We start from the raw sequence: 20975 nt of genomic DNA, 5'->3' as shown, positions 1-20975 counted from the left end.
TGTTTACAGGGCATATTCAGTTGTGCCTGTATGTGTGTTTAAGCTTGTTGCGTAGGTTTAAATGACTTTCCCCATGCCCCCTGTCCCCCTCTGGGTGGTGTGGGCAGGGTGATGTGTGGCCATCACCACATGACCTGTTCCACCAGCCCCCCATCCAGCTCCGACACCGGCCTGCGGTTCCCGGACAGCAACGGCCTCCTGCAGACCCCGCGCTGGGACGAGCCGCAGCGAGTGTGCGCCCTAGAGCAGATCTGTGGCGTGTTCCGCGTGGACCTGGGCCACATGCGCTCCCTCCGCCTTTTCTTCAGGTAGGAAGCAGCTCTGGGCGTCTCCTGGGAGTTGGTCTGTGTGTGCTTGCTTTCCCTGGCAGCCTGTGCTTTGTGGCCGGTGCAGTGCATGGCGTGGGGACGCAGGGCCCTGGATGGAGTCTTCCCAAGCGTCTGCCTTCCTCCCTCACTGATCTTGCAGGCAGCGGTTCCCCACCGCGGCTCCCTGGCGGTTCTCAGGCCAGGTGAGCTACCGAACTCATTCCCCTACCTTCAGCGTGATGGTAGCCAGCGACTGCTTGCAACTCTGGCTTGGGAGAAGAAACCAAACCAGGGCGGAGAGTAGCAGCTGCAGGCCTCTGTGATCCCCGGGAGATGCTCTGGAGCTCGGCCACCTGTGCGGGACGGGCCGCAGCCTTCCGGATGGAGGCTCCCTTCCTTTCGTGATGGGTGGGCGATGCCTAGTTTCCTGCAGTCATTCCCCACATCAGATCCTCCTCCTTATAGTCAGGGCTGCCCAGCCGCAGACAGCACCAATAAGAGGCCCGGGCTTAGAAGAAGCCGGCGTATCCAGAAGCTGGGGGGGTTCCCAGACCCAGAGCCACATTCCAGCCTTTCATCTAAGGGCAGCCGGGGTTGGGCTGACAGCACTGACGGATGTTTAGTGAGTTTCCCTGTAGGGTTCTCCCAGAGTTCCACCCACACGCAACGAAGGAGGTCTGTTCCCAGGAGGTTCTCTTAGCACATGGCCCACCGGGGCTCAAAACTGGATTCCAGGGCACTCAGCACTGGGACCCAGGTCTCCCGGACTGCAGGGACCATGTAGCTGGGCAGGTGGTGGTGGGGAGAAGGTCGCTCTGGCAGGTCTCCAGAGAGGAGCCCCAGGGCCCCCCAGAAAGGAGCAGTTTTGTCATCTTCAGCAAAGGGGGTGACGGTTTTTGTTCGGTGTAGTTCTGTCCCCTCCCGCCAGCAGCCAACCCCACCGGGACCCACTGTTTCCTGCTCCTGAGGTTGGGGACAGTGGCCTCTGATTATACTTGGAAATAAAACCCCCGTGTTTACATATTCATCGGGCTTTCCTCTCCCCTCTCCAATGGCCCTTCAGCGACGAGGCCTGCACCAGCGGCCAGCTGGTCGTCGCCAGCCGAGAGAGCCAGTACAAGGTCTTCCACTTCCACCACGGTGGCCTGGACAAGCTGTCCGACGTGTTCCAGCAGTGGAAATACTGCACCGAGATGCAGCTCAAAGACCAGGTAGCCCAGCAGACCACCCCAGACGCCCCGCGGTTGACACTTCCCCCCGCCATGGGCCCCATCTCCCTCCTGGGTCCCGTGTTGGGTTCCGGGGCCCAGGGGCTTACGGGGTGTGACCCACGGTAGCTTTCGGCCTTCAGAGCAGCAACTTCAGGTTTGAAACCTGTGCCCAGGGCTTTCTGTAAAGTCAGTGCCCTGCACTTGAAAAATCGTGTTTTGACAAGACTTCCTGCCATATTTTGCTCAATCTACGTACAAATGTAATAAGAGCTCTTTAATTATCTGTTGAAGATACTGTATGTGCTTATTAGAAACAGGGCTGACTTTAAAATTCCCTTCCTTCCCACAGAGCCTCCTGCTGGCTTCCCTTATTACAGTAGCATGGCTTTTTTCCCCCTACATTGAACAACCTTTGATTTTTGAATTAAATGTCAGCTGCAGTTTTGCCCTGGATTCGTGACTGCTCGCGGAGACAATCTGACAGGCTGGCTCCCTGCTCGCAGGACAGCGATCCCTTTGTATGTGGCCAATCACATGTAATTCATTGCAGGCCCTCCCGGCAGAGGGAAGTTAGGCCGAACGAGGCATTAATTCCGTTTTTGCGGCTGGGGTTGGAGAGAGTGGGGGCGGCGGCACAGTGGGCCGGGGAGGAGAGAGCCGCAGAGGGAAACCGATTTTAAGATGAAGGTATTTTCATTTTAATTGCGCCTAATTACACTCGCCATTTAGGGGTTTGTATGCAAGGGACGGCCCTTGCCCTCCTTTCAGAAGAGAGAGAGGCTTTTAATCCTGGGAAAAGCACCGCTGGCCTCTGAAGCCGCACGGCTGAGATCCTGACCTTTGCCCAGTTTTCCTCCCATTTAGCAGGTCGCCCCCGATAAGACATGCATGCAGTTCTCCATCCGCCGCCCCAAGCTGCCGTCCTCCGAGACGCACCCCGAGGAGAGCATGTACAAGAGGCTCGGCGTCTCTGCCTGGCTCAACCACCTGAACGAGCTGGGCCAGGTGGAGGAGGAGTACAAGCTGCGGAAGGTGAGGTCTGAGCCCTCCCCGCTGGCCCCGTGGAGAGCCGGCCGGGAACCGGGAACGAGCAAGAGGGAAGGAGGCCAGGGTCTGGCCGCCCGCCCGCACCCACGGGCCACCTCCTTGGGAGAGCCCCGTTTTCTTGTGTGAGGCTCTCTGTGAACACTCCGATAAAGCAATCAAAGCTGCTGCGTTGAAAAAAAAACAAAAAACAAAAAAAACCTCCCTCGAGGGTTTGGGGGGATACCGTGTCAGCCTGTATAGAAGGGTTTGCAGTGAAATGCAGCGTTTCCAAAACCAGGGATTAGGCCATGACGTGAGAACGACACGTTAATCTGAGCGCCACCCCAGGGGGGGCATTGACATTGAAATGAGCCGGGTTTGTGTCCTGTATGGGAATTGAAGACCACTGCTTTCCCCTTGTAAATATGTGCAAATTGCAGAGATCTGAATCCAGGCGCACCAAAGCCACCAAAACACACATCTCTGGGGATCTGGGGGTTCTTTGAGCTGCCCTGTTTTATCCCCTCCCCAACTTTTGCCGCTTCCTCCAGGCCATTTTCTTTGGCGGCATTGATGTGTCAATCCGGGGGGAGGTCTGGCCCTTCCTGCTGCGCTATTACAGCCACGAGTCCACGTCGGAGGAGCGGGAGGCGCTGCGGCTGCAGAAGCGGAAGGAGTACTCTGAGATCCAGCAGAAAAGGTAACCGCCGGGGCCAGCCCGGCCCAGCCCGCCGAGCTGCAGAGGAAAATGTCATTTGAAAAGGCAATTTGAGGTGCAATTCAGCATTGATAATATGTTTCGTGACCCATAGTTTCTTTCAGAAATGGGTCTCCCAGGAACGTGAGTGATAGGGTGGGATAAGTGCAGTCATTAAACCAAGCACTCGGGCCTCGGAACTGCGGGGCTCGTTAGCTCACATGTCAAGGTTTTAGAATTCTCGTTCAACAGACTTAACTAGGCGCTGACGTCCCACAGCTGAAGGCTGGGGCTGGGAGCAGGGCCTGGAGGGGTGAAGGCATCCGGAGACTCTGTCCCACCTGGGCTCTGCTAACCCAGAACTGGGGTCAGCTCTCTCTCCAGGAGGCTGGGACTGGGTGAAGCCACTGGGCTGTGCTCAGCTCCCCTCCAGAACACTGGGCCAGGGCCAAGACCTCATTACCCATTAGGCTACAACTTGTTCTTCTCTCTGGGACGCTGGAGCCTGTGAGGCGGAGTTAATATCAGGGAGAGCCTTGGATACATGCCACCCATCCGCCTCATCCGGGAGGGTTTGCAGCCGGCAGCAGCCACCCAGCTCCCATCCAGGGAATGGGGGTTGGGAGGAAGTGTGGCTTCCTGGAATGTGTGCACCACACGACGCCTCCGGCTGCCACCCGCTGACCCGACTCGGTGGTTGGCTCCACACAGGCTCTCCATGACCCCTGAGGAGCACAGAGCATTCTGGCGCAATGTGCAGTTCACTGTGGACAAAGACGTGGTCCGGACCGATCGGAACAACCAGTTCTTCCGAGGGGAAGACAATCCCAACGTGGAGAGCATGAGGTACTCCCTCCCCAGCCACCTGCAAGTCTGCAAGTCTCACCTGACCGCCCTGGGAAGTGGATGAGCCCCCAGCGACTTTCTGCAGGGGCTCTCTTCCAGGTTCATACGTCAAAGCCCCGGAAGTGAAGGATACGCTACTCATGGGCTACCTCAGTTGGCACCTCAGAGCCGTGGCATCCCAGGGAAGCCACCCAGGTCCCTGCCAGTGGGGCCCACAGAACCCCTCTATCCCCTGGGCACCACCAAGCCTGTCCTTGCTTGGCTCACACCAACCATGGACCAGCTTCCCCATGCACCCCCTCCATCTCCCCGTGGGTGGTCCTGCAGTCATACAGCCACACAGAGCCAGAGGCTGGCATCTCTGACATTCTGCTGCAGCCTAGCAAATAATTGCACAAAATTAGCAGCCCACAGAAATGTCCCTGCCAGCCCACCCCTTGTCACAGGCAGTCCACCCTTCAGAAAATCAGACCCATGTTCCCCCTTACCCCTGCTCTCAAGGTTCTGGGCCTAGACAGCAGCTAATAGCAGGCCATTACTTCTTTTTTTTTTTGAGACAGAGTCTTGCTCTGTCATCCAGACTGGAGTGCAATGATGTGATCTCGGCTCACTGCAACCTCCACTTCCCGGGTTCAACCTATTCTCCTGTCTCAGCCTCCCTAGTAGCTGAGATTATAGGCGTGCACCCCATCATGCCTGGCTAAGTTTTGTATTTTTAGTAGAGACAGGGTTTCACCATGTTGGCCAGGCTAGTGTCAAACTCCTGACCTCAGGTGATCTGCCCACCTCGGCCTCCCAAAGTGCTGGGATTATAGGCATGAGCCACCATGCCCAGCCAGGCCATTACCTTTTGCAAAGCAAGGGTCTGTGTGTCTGGAACCTAAGCTTGGGCTCTGAAATGATGGCAGAGCTGCCTTCCACTGAGATGAAGGCAAGTGAGGGAAGGCGGGGTCTCCAGCTTGGGGTTCTACGGGCTGGGCAGTGTGCTGTGGTGAGGGTCATCCCGCTTATTGCTGTCTCCACTGTCTCCCAGGAGGATCTTACTGAACTATGCCGTGTACAACCCTGCCGTCGGCTATTCCCAGGGGATGTCGGACCTGGTGGCGCCCATCTTGGCCGAGGTCCTGGATGAATCAGACACCTTCTGGTGCTTTGTGGGTTTGATGCAGAACACAATCTTTGTCAGCTCCCCTCGGGACGAGGACATGGAGAAACAACTGGTGAGGCTCAGAGGATGGGTACCTCCGAGGGCATGTGAGGGCCCATGCTGCCTCTCCCCTTGTAGCCAGGGTTGCCGTGGTGACGCGTGGCTTGGCTGCTATAGGTCAGTGGGCAGCGAAGACGCCAGGATAGGACTTGCCTGTGGGATATGGGTGACTTCGCCCTGGATCTCCGGGGGCTGGCCCCCTGACTCCCTGCAGGTCCAGGGGCCGTGTTGTGTGGGCTACCCTGGTGGCCTCCCACCCCTGCATGTGACAACCTGGCCCAAGCTCCCTGGCTGGCAAGGAAGGGGAGGCACCATCACACCCAGCCCCCTCTGAGCTTTAGGAAATGGGTCCTCAGGTGTGTCTAAGCTGCTCCCCGCAGAAGTCAACACAGCCAGGGCTTCTGAGTGCGGACAGGAAGAGGAGGGGCTCCTGAAACTCCCTGAGGTCTCCGGGGCAGTCCTCACACCCCACCCCTTCCCTGGGGTGCCCAGGTGTCACGTCTCCCGTCAAGGCCTCTTTAAAAGGACCAGCCCTATGTAGACCAGGAAGCACTGACTGTCGGTGGTGGGGCTGAGCCCAGCTGGGTAAGGCAGCACCAGAGGGCCAGTGTGTGGGACCGAGCCAGGGCACCTGCTCACTGTTCTCAGCACGCATCACCCGTGTCTACCGAGTACCTGCCGGGTGCGGTCACCAGACATTCACCCTCCCGGCTGGACCAGGAAGCTGGCGTTGTGAGCAGAGGACGCTGGGTGTTGGGGAACCCTGCAGGAGGCGCCCGTGATAAGGACAAGAGGGCTTCTGCACTAGGGACAGCTCCAGGGTGTGTGGGGTCTGGCCCTGAGTGTCGCTAAGGCTGGGCTGAGCAGAGCAGTCCTAGTGGTGGGACTGAGTGACCTGGTCTTCCTGGACCAGTAGTGAGGGAGGAGCTGATGGAGGGCCTTGAAGGCCAGGGCCACAGGGTGTGTCTCATAGAACGAGGGTCCCCACTGCGCGGCCACAGAGCGTGTCTCAGAATGGGGGTCCCCGCCCCAGCACACTGCGTGTGTCTCATAGAATGGGGATCCCCACCCCCAGGCCACAAAGCGTGTCTCAGAATGGGGGTCCCTGCCCCAGCACACTGAGCGTGTCTCAGAATGGGGGTCCCCGCCCCAGCACACAGAGTGTGTCTTATAGAACGGGGGTCCCCACCCCCAGGCCACCGAGCATGTCTCAGAACGGGGGTCCCCGCCCCCAGGCCACCGAGCATGTCTCATAGAATGGGATGCCCGCTCCCAGGCCCGGGACTGGCGCTGGTCCGTGGGCTGTTAGGAACCAGCCCCACAGCAGGAAGTGAGCGGAGGACGGGCCAGCGAGCATCCCTGCCTGGGCTCCACCTCCCGTCCGATCAGCGGCCACATTCGATTCCCACAGAAGCTCGAACCCAAGAACCCTTTGTGAACTGCATGTGAGGGATCTAGGTTGTGCGATGCTTATGAGAATCTAATGCCTGATGATACGAGGGGGAGCAGTTTCAACCCGAAACCATTCACACTACCTTGTCTGTGGAAAAATTGTCTTCCAGGAAACGGGTTCCTAGTGCCAAAAAGGTTGGGGACCACTGCTGTAGACTGACTATTAGTGGGTCACTGATGGCAGGCTGGGAGGGTTGAAGCCAACAGAGAGAATTTGAAGGCAAAGGAGCCCAAGCAGGGAGGTGCAGGCACCTGCACAGGGGGTGGGAGTGGAGCATCTGCAAGGGGGTCATCCACATGGGTGGGCTTGACCCGGCTGCAGGCCACAGGGCGGACGGCTGGCCGCACATCTTCAGCGCAGTGTCCGTGGGAACAATGGGCCACCTGTGTGGGAAGGGGGCATGTGGCCCTGAGCCCTGCCCCAGGATCCCCCCAGCTGTGATCTAACTCCACCTGGGCCGGGGGGCTGACCCCAGCCGAGCCTGCTCACTCTGCATCAACGGGTGGGTGTGACGTCAGGCGTCCACATTGCCTGGGGAGGCAGTTACAGCGTCCAACGCCATTCGCCCCTGAAGGCTCATGGCAGCACATGGCCGGGTGACTCATTGACTGCTGGAGATTGATTTTCCAGCGACATTGATGAAGTCAGTGGCCTGGGCCCGGGTGCTGCCAGAAATAGCCCCAATCTTGTTCCACGTCACTGGGAGGTGACCTTAATGGCAGGAATCGAGCATCCTGGGGCTCAGACACGTCCCCTTCCTGCCCTAAATCAGCTCTGGAAGATGAAAGATCTGGGTGAGCATAGCTGAAGAGGGGTGGGGGTGCTCCCTGGATGATCCGCTCACCTCACCAGGAGGGGTGGATGTGGGAAACAGCCCCCAAGCATCCACCGAGAGTGGGGAGCCTTCCTGGCCATGGAGCGGCTGCCCAGCATCCGGCCACTCCAGGGAACAATGCTCTGCCTCACTCTGGGCCATGCCACAGCCTCCGGAACAGTCAAATCTGGGAGGAACTGGCAGAGGCAGGTGTGAACCGATTCCAGTGGTGGAATAAAGCACTGGGGGGCTGGCATGTGCAGCACGTAGAGGCCCCTGGCTGTGCTTTTCCAGGTTGGGGTGGCCCGGGGAAGGGCCCCAGTGGGAGTGGGCTCCCTGGGCAACAGGCTTGCATGGGACTAGGGCTAACTAACCCATGCTGGCCTCGCCCCCAGCTATACCTTCGGGAGCTGCTGCGGCTGACACACGTGCGCTTCTACCAGCACCTGGTCTCGCTGGGCGAGGACGGCCTGCAGATGCTTTTCTGCCACCGCTGGCTCCTGCTGTGCTTCAAGCGGGAGTTCCCCGAGGCTGAAGCGCTGCGGATCTGGGAAGCCTGCTGGGCCCACTACCAGGTGAGCCAGGGCAGGGGCCAGGAGGCCTGCTGGGTTTACTACCAGGTGAGCCAGGGCAGGGGCCAGGGCCGGGGAGGTTGGGACCATGGCCCCTGAACCACCGTGGCCACCCTGCCTGCTGCCCCTGGCCGCCTCGCCGCCCCCCAACCACAGCCACACATTAGTCCCCCATATGGCGACCGCCTTCCCGTCCCACGTGGCTGGCTTCAGACCTTGCAGCTCGCCTCCCCAGTCACTGAAATCGATGCAAATTGCCCGCTGACTGCACTCATTACCACTTTCTGGGGCTGAGCTCCCTCCTGTCACAACCAATCAGTGTGAGTGACACTGTCGGGGGCCTACGCTAGACCACAGCAGCCCAGGATGCCGGTACCCAGGAGCGTAAGCCAGCACCGCCCTGCCCCCTCGGGACTGCCCGGCCACGAGGGATGAGGGCCAACTCACCCGTCACCCTCCTGTGCAGAGAAAGAGCCTGAGATTCCCACTTCCCTGTCGGCCCCTCCAGAGGGCTCCAATCAGTGATACCGACTTCCTCTCTCCGTCCACCGTCACCAGCATCTTCTCAGCAAATTCCCCTTGGAGCACAGCACTGGCTCTGTCACATGGCCTTAACGCCCAAATTAGGGACAAGCTGGAGATGTCAAAAGATAAGCAAGTCTCTTTGAATCCATCAGCCTTTAAAAAAAAAAAAAACTCACATTGACGCATCCAGGAGGGCTGGACCCTTTTGCAGGAGCAGGCTCCATCCACCACGGCAGCTCCAGCAACCTCCATCAGAGAGCCCTGAAGATGCAGGTAAACACCCATCTGCTGGAAGACATTTGCGTCAGCGTCTCCCGTCCTCACTCACACTGCAGGGGGCTGATGTCTGATGAGAGAGAGTCTGAAGCCACGGAGTGCCAGTGCCACACGCCGCCTTTGCATGCATTCGTTGGCTCGCCCTGGCCCAGGTCTAGGTTTCCTTCCTGGCTTAGCCCGCTGGACGTGGACGTGCAGGGTGGACGGTCTGCATTAATAAAGGGAAGCACGGCATGGATGGTCTGAGACGCTTCATTCCCACCACCCCCAGAGAAAAAAATCGTGCCTCATTGCATGTTTTCCCAGTGGCAAATTTGCCGCCCTCATTCCTTTATGTTCAGGCTGATGTCACATGTGAACTCAGGGCGTGGCCCAGCAGACAGGGCCCTTTCTCACGGGCACCTACTATGTCCCGAGTGTAATGAGATCTAGTTGGAATTCCAGCGGGAGGCCGATGTGACGTGGGATCTCTGTTGGCTGCTGTTTTGTTGGAATCCACAAAGCACGTTTCTGTTGTTTTCAGACTGTGGGCTCGATTTAGCCACAGTCAGTCCCATCCCTCGATCAATTTGGTAGTCTTACGGGGTGGGGGTGGGCTGCCAGTGAGCTGGGAGTGAGCTCTGTGGAATGGGAAGGTTGCCGCCAGGTGAGGTCTTTAACTGTTCAGTGACCCCTGAGCGAGAAAAGGCCTTTGATGCTATCCATCCGCTGCCAGCGTGTGGTGGGGCTGGACGGCCCTACGCCCTGCCTGTCCTGGGAACTGAAATCCGCCTATATTGTACAGGCTGTGGAGATCGTGCCCTCCCTCTCCCTCCCCACATTCCTCTCCCAGAGAAGCTGGGCGTCCACCTTCCTGCAACCCCTCCACTGTGTCTCGCACCAGCCACAGTTCAAATCACTGCAAAAGGATCCGTCAGAGCCAAAACAAGACCGTCCCAGATTAGTTCAGAGGAAGCAGCCGGGCAGCCTGGTGCATGGTCTCTCCAGGAGCAGGCTGGGGCGTGGGAGTTGCCTGTAGCCTCTGCCCTCATGGTGTGCTCTGCTCAGCCTGGGCTGGGGACACCGTTCCGTCTGGTTTGTGTGGTCGACGTCAGGAGACTAAACATGGACTTCCCAGTGCCCCCGTTCTTCCTGTGCCTCCGGAAGTGCGTGTGCATCAAAGGTGGCGTGCCTTGAGGCGTCCAGGCCGGAGAGCACACAGGATGCAGCCGTCAGGACCCGGCGTGGGCTTCCTGCTGTGCACAACGCATTGCTGGCAGGCCCCGTGGGGCGGTCTTTAAAGGGAGGGCTGCGGAGTCCTCAAAGGGCGCCCAAAAAGAGGCTCAAAGACAGCGCGATCATTTCAGCCACCCCATGGGCGAGCTGCTGTGCCCGCTCTGTTAGGATCTTCCCACTTTTCTAGCCACAAACCCTAGAGTCGTCTCTGGGGCATGATTTGGGGGGTGTGGCCTGGAGCCAGGAGGATAGGCTGACCCGTGGCTGGCTGCCAGAGGCACATTCCACGAGCCGCTGGAGTGAGTTCTGACCCAGCCTTCCACACACACCGTTGCTCAGGACCGTTACAAATGAGTCCTCCCCATAAGCGCAGGCCAGGCCTTCTGAGGAAGGCACCTCCCCACCGCCCCCGCCCCCGTCATGGAGACCACCCACATTGCCCCCCAGGAGAGCAGCAGCAGCCCGTGGGGCTGAGCTCAGTGTCGTCCCCTGTGGATGTCACAGCAGCCTGGGCATGCGACCCAGGATGGACCCCGTGTGCGGGTGGGGAAACTTAGGGCCGAAGAGGCAATGCAGCTCGCCCAGGGCCACACGGCCCCCGAGCTGGGCTGTGAGCCCCGACACCTCGCCCTGGAGCCCTCGCTCGCACCCTGGCAGTCAGTTTCCTCCTGAGTGCAGGGCCTGGGGCTCAGTCAGAGCCCGTGTCTGAACTCTACCCCCCTCCCCAGACCGACTACTTCCACCTTTTCATCTGCGTGGCCATCGTGGCCATCTATGGGGATGATGTCATCGAGCAGCAGCTGGCCACGGACCAGATGCTCCTGCACTTCGGAAACCTGGCCATGCACATGAATGGGGAGCTCGTTCTCCGGAAGGTGAGGCTGCCCCAGACGTGGGCCCCGCCCCACCCTGCCCCCAGAGCCCCAGTGCCAGCGGTTAGTTCTCAGGAAGGTGATGCTGCCCCAGACATGGGCCCCGCCCCCAGAGCCCCATCCCCACCGGCTCATTCTCAGGAAGGTGAGGCTGCCCCAGATGTGGGCTCCGCCCCCAGAGCCCCATCCCCACCATGGCCCCCCAGCACGTGCCCTGCCCCCACCCGTAGCACTGGGGGCTCCTTGCCAAGGCCTCGCAGTCAGCACCTGTCTTGGCCTGGCTGTGTCACCTCGGCTGTCCCCTCACTGTCCTGGGGTGCCAGCCCTGACACAGGAGCCTCCCTTGCTGGCTGAGGAGGGAACGGATTCCCCGGGGCTGACGGACAGGACAGGTACAACCCAGAGCTAGGAACCCTGAGGAGGAGGCTGGACCCAGGGGCAGGGTAGCCAGAATACTGGAGGCCTTGGGCTTTGGCCCCCTCCCCCACTTCCCAGACTCCTCCTGGAGATGCTGCCTGTTAGCTCTGTGGTTGTCCTCAGGGCAGTGAGGGGGCGTCCTGAGGTCAGTGGTGCCCCCCGGCACAGGACGCAGATGCTACAGGAGCTGAGAGGCTGCTGGGGTGGGGGGCGTGCAGAGCAAGGTGTGGGGGAAAAGAGAGGGGTGCTGCCAAAGGGACAGGTGGGCTTGGCTGGGCGCGGCCCGGCCCTGGCTGGTGTTGGTCCTGTTCACCCTCCCGATGAAGCCCTTTCAGGGACCTTCCTCACCTTGAGCCACCTGTGAGCACAGCCCAAGCGCCTTGTGGGTCCTATCACTGCAGCCACCTAAGACCCAGGGCCCGTGGTGCCAGTGATGGGGGGAGATGCAGGCAGAGCCCTCAGCCCAGGACTCAATGAGCCCCCGAGGTGCAGGCCGTTGCTGCTGTTGCTCTTTGTTGGCCACTCCCGTGGGGACCCTAGGCTGCCAGGCTGTCCCCCGGCCCCTCCTCACCCCCCCGTCCTCTCTCTGCAGGCGAGGAGTTTGCTGTACCAGTTCCGCCTCCTGCCCCGGATCCCCTGCAGCCTGCACGATCTGTGTAAGCTGTGCGGGACAGGCATGTGGGACAGCGGCTATATGCCCGCGGTGGAGTGCACCGGCCACCATCCAGGCTCGGAGAGCTGTCCCTATGGGGGCACGGTGGAGATGCCTTCCCCCAAGCCCCTGAGGGAAGGCAAGAAGGGCCCAAAGACGCCGCAGGACGGCTTTGGCTTCCGCAGATAGGTCGGCCCCTGGCACTGGACAGGGGTTGAGGGGACCTCCCCAGAGGCCCCGGGCACGGGAGGGGGTGGGGCTGGGCATGAAGGGGACAGGGGATGGTAGAAACCTAAGGAAGATGCTTTTGGACAACTTGAGAGGAACCTTTTCATACTAACGACAAAATTAGAGTCCGGAAGTGACAGAAGTCAGACCTACAGCCACCCAGAGGAAAGTCAGCTCCTGAAACGCTGCAGTGGAACGCGTGGCCACCGCACCTGAGACGCAGGCCGGCTGGACTCTCCTGCTGGCTGCCCTGGAGGATTTCAACATGTCCCAGGATTTGCTCCAGCCTCACGGGCAGCCAGACAGCATCACCAGGCCATGAGGAAAGCAGAGACAGGAGAGGAAGGCCTCACTCACCCACCGCGTCGAGGGCTGCAGAACAGAGCAGGGTCCTGTCCAGGGCCGGAGACATCCTTGCAAGCCAGACACACTTCCTCATGAGACCTTGTTCTCTGGGAGTGAGCCAAACACACTTCCCAAAGCTTCCCCAGCCACAGCTGGGATGCTGATGGAAAGACATCTGCCATAAAAAAAAAAAAGAAAAAAAGATAAAAAGCTCAACCCATATGGGGATAGAGAGGTGGAAGAGCAGGCAGGTTTGAGGAGCTGGGGCTTGTAATGTTCATCCATTTAAACATTTCGTCCTCCCGGTACACGAAGGGAACTCCCTGCCCAGGAGCCTGAGCTTCAGGCTGTTGGAGAAGCATCCGATGTCTTTTTCTTAGCTGGGGGTCTTCTACGTGAGGTGCCTTGGCGTTGTTTAAGGTCAGCTCCACCAAATACAGCAACCAGCTGGGGCTTGAGTGGGTTGATGTGTGCGTGTGTCCCTGCGTGCGTGCATGCATGCGGGTTTGTGTTTGCAAGGTCCTCTGACGATGATCTGCCTTGTCCCAGGGACACGGTAGTATATTAGCCGACCAACCAAGACAAGGACACCTGGAAGTAGTTAGACTCTTCCACTTTCCTACAGGACCTGTGAACTCAGATGTGTAAGTCAGCTTCTCAGGTGATCGGACATGAGAGCGACCAGTGAAGGAGTCAGCACTCAGGGCTCTCTGCCTTCTATGTGGGAGTGAGGTCTTCCCAACAGACTCTTCCCTACTCCAAAAGATTGTCTATCAGTTGCTCCTTCTGGGATCTAGAGATGGACAGACAAGGGCGTGCGATCTATGCTATGAGAGTTCCCTCCCAGCCAGCTTAGAAGTGTCGAGCCATCTGCACAGAAAGCCACTCCTTCAGCAAGAAGACCAAATCCCTCCTGAAATCCTCCATCGCGTCCTTCTGGGGAGAAGAGCCCTTGATGTGCTGAGAACCATCATGGGGACCGGGACCGAGGGCTTCTTCCCACTCGAAGCTTTTCTCCCTGGAGGGTGGGCACTGCTGGGCCATGCCACTTCAAAGCAGTGTTTCTCAGCAGGAAAGAGGAGGTCACCACTCCTCCTTCTCCTCGGCTTCTCTTTTCTCCATGAACCCAGGTTCTCCAGCAGGCACTTCCAAGTTCCCAGGTCTGTCTGCCCAAGAGCCTTTTGGGGAGTCAGTGCCCCCGTCCTGGGGTACCGACCATTTCTGTCTAGCAGTAGGGGGTCCTGCAGTGGGAGTGGGGTGGGCTTCTCATCCACGTTGCTTCTGCGAAGTGAGGGTTGCCTTTGTGGGCTAGGGCGGTGGTTAGAACTTCTGCCCTGACCCTCCGCTAGAAACCAGTTATATCCATTGCCACAGCAATACTGTGTAACAAATCCCCCAACGCTCCGTGGCCTGCAACAATCAGCACTGATCTAGAGCAGGAGTCAGCAGTTTGGGGCGGGGTGATTCTTCTGGTCTAGGCTGAGCTTGCTTGTTTAGGGCCAGTGGGCTGTTAAGTCCCAGGGGCTGCTTATGGTGCAGAGGTCAGACCTGGCCCTGCTCTGTGGTCTCTTGCATCCCTCCCGTAGGCCAGCCATGGCAGAGCCAAAGGCAAGGAGGGAGAGACGGCAAGTGCCTTTCCAAGCCTAGGCAGACACCGCACCTGCAGCCCTCCCCTTGGCCACAGCAAATCACGTGGCTGGGCTCAGCATTAAGGGGTGGGGGACGGACCTGCCACTTTAGCGTCCCCTCTGCACAGTTGGGTGGCAGTAGGCTGAGAATTTGGAGAGCTGAAGAACTGGGACTCTGGAGAGTCTGTGTCCTAATAAGGCCTGCTTTGGAGCACTCCTTCCCCACTCACCCTCTCCAGGAGAACAGCATCCCTGATCCTAGCATTTCACTAGATACCTCGTGCCTTTGAGCTGCTGTGTTTGGGAGGGAGGAAGAAGGTAGGCAGGTCCAGGGCTCCCCTCACTTAGGAAGGTCCTAGTAGAAGGCATTCCTTCTGAGCCTCCTGGCCCTACAGCTTCTCACTCCTGCTGCTCCCCAAGACCTGACCCAGACCAGTCAGCTGCATCTCTGCACCGAGTACCACCCCCGCCGTGCACTGCTCGCACCTCACGCTCCCCATGGGCTGGCCGGGACCCCAGTGAGGTCTGCACCTCTCCCACCAGCCAGGACCTCGGAAGCCGTGACCTGGATGTTCAGGGCTTGGTGGAGGAGACGCTGCTCCGGGGGGATGGAGAAGCCCCGCCCCTCCGCAACTCCCTTAATCTGGATGCAATTAGAGGAAACCAGCCAAAAACCCTGCGGCAGCTGTTGCCCCGGGATTATTCCCAGCCAGCGAGAGGCATTAGGGCGATAATTCAGTCATTAGACTTCTAGCCTTCCCACCGCCAGAACGTGCAAATAGGGGATAATCAGCCCTGCACGGCCATCCTCAGCAATGCTGCTTATTTAACCCATTTTTTAAAATGACACTTAATGTTATTGGCTGGCGTACGTGTGTGCGCATACTTAAAAGTTGACGCGTGCTACGGCCCTGCTGCTAATGTCTGTGCTGACAGCGTTACCCGATGTTGCTCAGGGCCTCTGGGAAGAGAGGGCACCTTTGATGTGGGCGTGCTGGCACCCAAGAGGCCACGCGGTCAGGCTCGATGCTTGCCGACTCTGGAAGGTCCCGCCAGGGTTGGGGGGTCGGGTGAGCGCTCAGAGAGATCTGGGGAGGAAGCGAGGAGCCTGGTGTCCTCACCAGGTGCAGAGGGGAATTGTGTTCTGCTCCAGAAGGTTCTGACTCAAGTCTCAGCCCCTAGGACTCAGAACTCACAAGTCATGGACCGAGTACGGAGGGAGGGAGGCCCCAGCCCACCCCTGCAGAGGAGGAGGAGGGTCTGAAGGTGGGAGGGGCAGCTCCATGAGCAGCCACTGTTCCTGACCAGCCAAAGTGTCGGGCGCCAGGGGAGGTTTCCATGTCCAGGAGGGAGAGGACCTCCACCCTCTGACTTTTCAGTTTTCCGTAGCAGCCCAGTCTGAAGCTTTGCAGGGGTGGGCAGGGCATCAGGACAAGATGAAGATGCTGGTTCTGGAACCAGGCCTTCCCTTGGGCTAAGGGGCAGTGGTTGGCAGAGGTTGCCCAGCTCTTTTGGAGGCCACTGGGAATAGAGGTGGGGTGGCAACAGGAAATGGGGTGCGGGCTGTAGACCACAGTGGGTGGGGTGGTGCTTCCGTTCCTGTAAGGTCCGCCCCCCGAGTCCCCTCATCTGCTTCTTGTTTGGCAGAAATAGCTCTGGGGCACAGCCACTTGATGATGAGAATCTGCTCACGCCATGCCCTCTGGGGAAGGAAATCTCGCTCCTTGTGCAGCCTCTCCTTTCCCTGCGGGGGTGCTGGGGGTGCCAGGGCTCCACCCTCGGCTCGCTGGGCAGAGGGAAGGAAGCACCTCCCTGCATGCTCTGCAGAGGCCCCTGCAAGTCACTTTGCCTCAGAGGAAGGAGGAGAGGTCCCCTGGGAAAACACACACACACACACACACACACACACACACACACACACACACACACACACACGTGCAGGGGTGCAGCCTAGGTCAGTGGGGCCAGGACTGGCTGCCCAGCTGGGCCTGCCCCATTCTTGGAGTCCCTGAGGAATGGGCCTCAGGATCCACTTCGCCCCCTGTTTCTAAGCCAGGCTGCATGGCCATTCCGGGTTTGAAAGCATTCTGCCCTGTCTCCAGTCAGAGGGAACTGCCCCCAAACTAGAAAGCTAATTTCCCCTGAAGGTTCGTGAAGCCAGAGGCATGCCCTTGGGGGCTGGTCGGGGGTGGTGGGGCCAGGGTGAGAGGCGGTGCTGTGGAAGGGGCCTGGCCCCTGCTGCCTGCGACTCTCCCCGGGTGTGCGGCCTTCTGCCTCCCTCAGGCTCAGTTTCCAGCCTGTAACGAGAACAACGATGCCTGCCTGCCCAGGCCACGTCCTGGGACCACAGTGGGGACTCTTAAGTGTAAAACTGTCATGAGGATGGTTTATGAAGTCCCAGGGACCACACCTGCACTCAGGGAAGAGACCGCTGACCTCAGCCATCAGCCGTGTGCATCATGGGGGCGGCGAGCTCAGGACGGAGAGCTCTTGCCTGGTTCGGAGTCAGCACACCTGCACTCCCTTGCACACACCCACCCAGCTGTGTGTCCTCCACCAAGGGCAAGCCTCTCTGTGACTCTTCTGTAAAATGCACCCCGTTTTGCCCACTCGTGCCATGAGACACATCCTCAGCCATCCCGCCAGGCATGAGCGCGTGAATGCACGTGCAAAGCTCTCCACCAGAAGGGTGGTGTGGGCCCTGCAGGTCCTACCCCTCGGCCTTGAAGCTCCCTCAGGCTGCAGACTCTGGCCTCCCGGGTCTGAACATTAGAACCGGGAAAAGGGTGTCCCTGAGCAGAGCCAGGAGTGCAAACAGCCTTCAGCCGTCTGGCCTTTTAAGTATATTGTGTTGCGTTTCCAGGTAGGAAGGTAGCATTTCAAGTTCAAAGAGAGATGAGTCATGCAACCATCTTTCCTCCAGCACTTTCGGGGTAAGAAGGACAGTTTTTCTTATGGTTTAGGGGAAATTTTCGTGAAATTTCCACCATTACCAATAGATTACTGATGTCCATGGCAAGTGATCTGTTCTTGGTATTTTGTTTTGTTTTGGTTTGGTTTTTAAATGTAATCGCCTATTGGTCAGGCCCAGGACTGGTCACCATGAGCTCTGCTAGCCACGGCCCCAACAATGCTTCCGGCTCTCATGGATTCCACAGCAAATAAAACTGTCCTGAAAACAGATGCACGCTGTACAGTGCCTCTAGAAGGTCTGGTGGGACTTGCTGGCTCGAAGCACGGCAGGCTCTGTGCTGGGCAAAGAGGGCCCCGTGGCAGCCCAAGGGCAGCCTGCAGACTCCAGTGTGCCCTGCTTCTCCCGTGTTCCGAGATGGAGGAGGGGAAGGTGTAAAAGAGCTGGATGGGGGCTGTGGGGACCGAGGGTCCCGGGAGACTGGCCAGGGACTCGGCAAGCGCCCGCTCTAGCAGGCCTTGCCCTCTGGGCTGTGGTTGGACAGCACTAGGCCTGCAGGGTGGGCTGCGAGGAGGAAGAGCAGCTCTGGAACCCGGGCCCCAGCAGGCAGCGATGGGAGAATTGACGAGTGCTCGCGGGGTCTCACACGGGAAAGGACCGGTTAACTGAGCAACTGGGAGCCTCGCTCCCGCCCCAGTGCCTGGAAACACAAACAGCATTTTATTGCACCTTGGCTGCCGGGGCTCTGGTTTCAGGAAAAGCCTCAGTCTGGCATTTGTGAATTTTTAAGGAGGCAAACAAGGTGAATTTGACCTTGCTAGGAGTGGGAGTTAGGGAAAATCCAGGCTGCCCCACCAAGCCCTTGGAACCGTGCAGCAGGGGTCAGGGGAGGGATGGGCAAAGGCGGGTTGACCCATGGAGCGGGTCCTCTGGTCCTCCGGGAGCATGGAGGGTGGGGGGGAGCTCCAGCTCTTCATCAAGCACCCTTTGGGGTTCCCGGCTGTTTTCTGTGGTTCCGTGTGTGTCTTTTCCCCTTTTGCCTGGCGGGAGGCTGGAGGGGAACATGAGTAACTCTTATCTGCATCACTGGGGTCTCATGTCTGAAGGGCCTGTCTCACCTGCCACCTACCTGGCCTTGGCCTAGACATCTGAGTGCCTCATCACCTCCTCTCCACAAGCCCAGGGGTGCCCCTCCCAAGTCTGGCTGGGCAGGTACCACGGGCCAGGCCCCAGGAAGCGCAATGGGCTTCCCCCAGGAAAGACAGCAGAGCCAGCACTGCCTGCCTAGGGAGGGCACCCACTACCAGGCATGGCTGGTGGCTCCGTTTAAAGAAATCTTTGTCCATGTGGGACTGGGAGGTGCTTCCCCATCCTGCCTGGAAGCCACATCCTGGCTCTTACCGTGGACTCTGCAGCAGCCATGGTGGCCAAGTGAAGACGGGGGAGCCTGGTGGCTCAGGGGCCCCTGGTGTCACCACCTCCAAGGCAATGGGACTGGACAGGGCAGCTCCTCAGGGAGGATGATCCCACCCTCACGGGTCAGCCCTGCAGGGGGACAAGGCCCGCTACGACTCCACCTCAGGCCACCAACTGGACCTGTCCCACCAGGAAGGTCCCTTCCAATCTGTCTGGCAGCTGGTTCCCTGGGTAGGCCCAGACAGGCAGCATCATCCTCACGTTCGCCTCTGCTGTGCCCTACTTCCCCCGTAAATGACAACTGTGTAGTCACCCACACCGGCCAAGGGGACACAGGTGCCACCTGGTGGGCCACCATCTTCAGGGGCCCAGCTCTCTGTTGTCCCACAGCCCTCGGGGCTGGCGGTGCCTGCTCAGTGCCTAGGGAGTGCTCTTGCCACACAGCTGGGCAGTGGGCGTGACTCAGTGTTTACACCTCAAGCAGCCGCACAGGCTCCAGAGGGAAGCTTCTTTGGGGTCCTCGTTCATGAGAGAGCATTCTGTGTGCAGCCCTGTTCTGGCTTCGTCCTCATCATTCATGCTTTCATCCCACAAGGACCATGGCACCGTGGGCTCGCTCCAGGGAAGCAAGGCGGGAGTGCACTGGGGCTACTTGGGTTCCCGGGGCAGACACACGTGTGCCCTGCACACCCTCAAATGAGCTGGCCCCTGGGTGAGGCCATGTGGACCCCCACGGCTTTGGGGCCAGCTGGGCAAACCTTGAACCCCCAATTTCTGCGTGGCCTTTGGCTGCCCTCCTTCTCCAAGGCGTGACTCTTACTCCAGAGACTCAGGTGAGCAAGTGTCCCTTACCTTATTTTCTCTCAATCAAACTGAAATCCATTGTGATCCCCCATAGCCCAGTGCAGTCTGTTTTTATTAGGGGTGTCTCCCTTCCTCCCCGTGCCCAGGACAGGCCATGAGCCAGAGGTACAAGGGGCCTCAGGCAAGACGCAGGGCTGTCCGCTCCTGGTTCTTCATTGCCATGGGGACACCCTTTGTCCAAACCCAAGGAATCCCGGGACGTCTGGCTTTGCCACTTTGGCTGGGACTCAGGTACCCGGGCACACCTGTGTCTGTGTCCCCTCCTCGTCCCAGTGAGGGGGACCCTCAGTATCCCCCCCAACATAGAACAGGAAGATCTCAAGCCAGCCCCCTCCTCCAGTTCGATTACTCTCCCTCACATCCACCCAGAGAGGTCCAGACCTGTGGCCACTTCCATGCCCTCTCCAGACTAGGAGACACCTGCTGCTGACCTCGTGGAAAACTTAGATTTTGACATTCTCATGCTTCAGAAGTGGTGGCTCCTCCTTCTTCCCCCCTCCGCCACCTGCGGGCCTCCTCTCTGCATCTCAGGAGAACAACCAGATCTTTGGGCTCCTGGGGTATGTGCCATGCAGTTTAGACGAAGTGCTTTGAAAATATGCCATTCAGTCTCTGACTAGGAAAATAAGCCCGATTTGACAGGTCCGATGCCATCAGCTCTTCAACATGAGACAAAAGAGAGGATTTTATGTTTTGAGTGATTGGAGAGAATGATATAATAATTTTCTGAATTGACATCTGGATGTTGAAATTAGGATGGTGCAAAAGGGGTACAGGGCCACAAGCTGGGTACAGCAGCCAGCTCCCCACGACGCAGAAGCTGCTTCAAAACCCCCTCAGCAAAGAGGGGCACATGCAAGTCAACAAAGTGGGAAGCCTTCACCAAGGCCACACCCAAGGTCTACTGATTGTCTACCCAAAGTTCATTGATTCCTGGCCATGAACAAACACAACAGAAAAATACACTGAGGGTCCTAGTGGCTACAAGTCAATGGTGAATTGGCACATGGTCTAGCAGTTTTTAAATCTAACAGTAGAGTATGGCAATGGGCAAGGGCCAAGAAGTCCTTCTGAGATGGGAGGTCTCACTGTATTCGGGCTCAGTGGAGGTCTGTGACCAGTGTCTGGACACTAGCTACAGGGGACTTGGGCAGAGGATTCTGGGCAGAAGGCAAATGTCTAAAAGTACTTTGGAAGGGTAAAGGATGGGAGCCTTGTTTAAAATAAAGACTGAAGGATAATAAATGTCATCCAGGTTTGTAGATTAATGGAGAGGGCACCATCTAGCCATTCTCCGCTTTTCCAGTGCAGAGAACTGGGCAAACGCGCCAGTGGTCACGTGAGGCACTGCCACGGAGCGAGCACCGGGAGACCCACTCTAGACCACTGAGCTCTTGGTGCCGTCCACTCTCTGCCTCCTAGAATTCTGGGGTTCTGAGTGCGTGCCCTTGGTGGGGCCTTCCTCTTCGTTGCGAGAGCCGCTGCTCAAGGG

The 20975-nt window shown here is 58.7% G+C and overlaps 1 protein-coding gene across 6 annotated transcripts in view; it reads left to right on the top strand.

Annotated features, from left to right (window-relative positions):
- The window catches only part of LOC105469266 (TBC1 domain family member 16), a 96294-nt gene extending 78819 nt beyond the window's left edge, over nucleotides 1–17475 (top strand). For 4 of the 6 annotated variants that reach the window (XM_011720113.3, XM_071081774.1, XM_071081775.1 and 1 more), the window contains 9 exons: nucleotides 147–308; nucleotides 1372–1519; nucleotides 2384–2551; nucleotides 3097–3245; nucleotides 3954–4088; nucleotides 5122–5308; nucleotides 7958–8137; nucleotides 10879–11025; nucleotides 12032–17475. In XM_011720113.3, the coding sequence (XP_011718415.1) occupies nucleotides 147–308; nucleotides 1372–1519; nucleotides 2384–2551; nucleotides 3097–3245; nucleotides 3954–4088; nucleotides 5122–5308; nucleotides 7958–8137; nucleotides 10879–11025; nucleotides 12032–12280 (1525 nt within the window). In that variant the 3' untranslated portion in view covers nucleotides 12281–17475. Of the gene's footprint in view, nucleotides 1–146; nucleotides 309–1371; nucleotides 1520–2383; nucleotides 2552–3096; nucleotides 3246–3953; nucleotides 4089–5121; nucleotides 5309–7957; nucleotides 8138–8600; nucleotides 9174–10878; nucleotides 11026–12031 lie in introns of those variants that run through there. The other 2 variants (XM_071081776.1, XM_011720109.3) reach the window with 2 other exon arrangements.
- The last annotated feature ends 3500 nt before the right edge of the window (nucleotides 17476–20975 follow it).

Source organism: Macaca nemestrina, chromosome 17 (assembly GCF_043159975.1).
Source record: "Macaca nemestrina isolate mMacNem1 chromosome 17, mMacNem.hap1, whole genome shotgun sequence".
Taxonomy (NCBI): domain Eukaryota; kingdom Metazoa; phylum Chordata; class Mammalia; order Primates; family Cercopithecidae; genus Macaca; species Macaca nemestrina.
The sequence above is the reverse complement of the archived record's forward strand: the minus strand, read 5'-3'. Positions and strand labels throughout refer to the sequence as shown.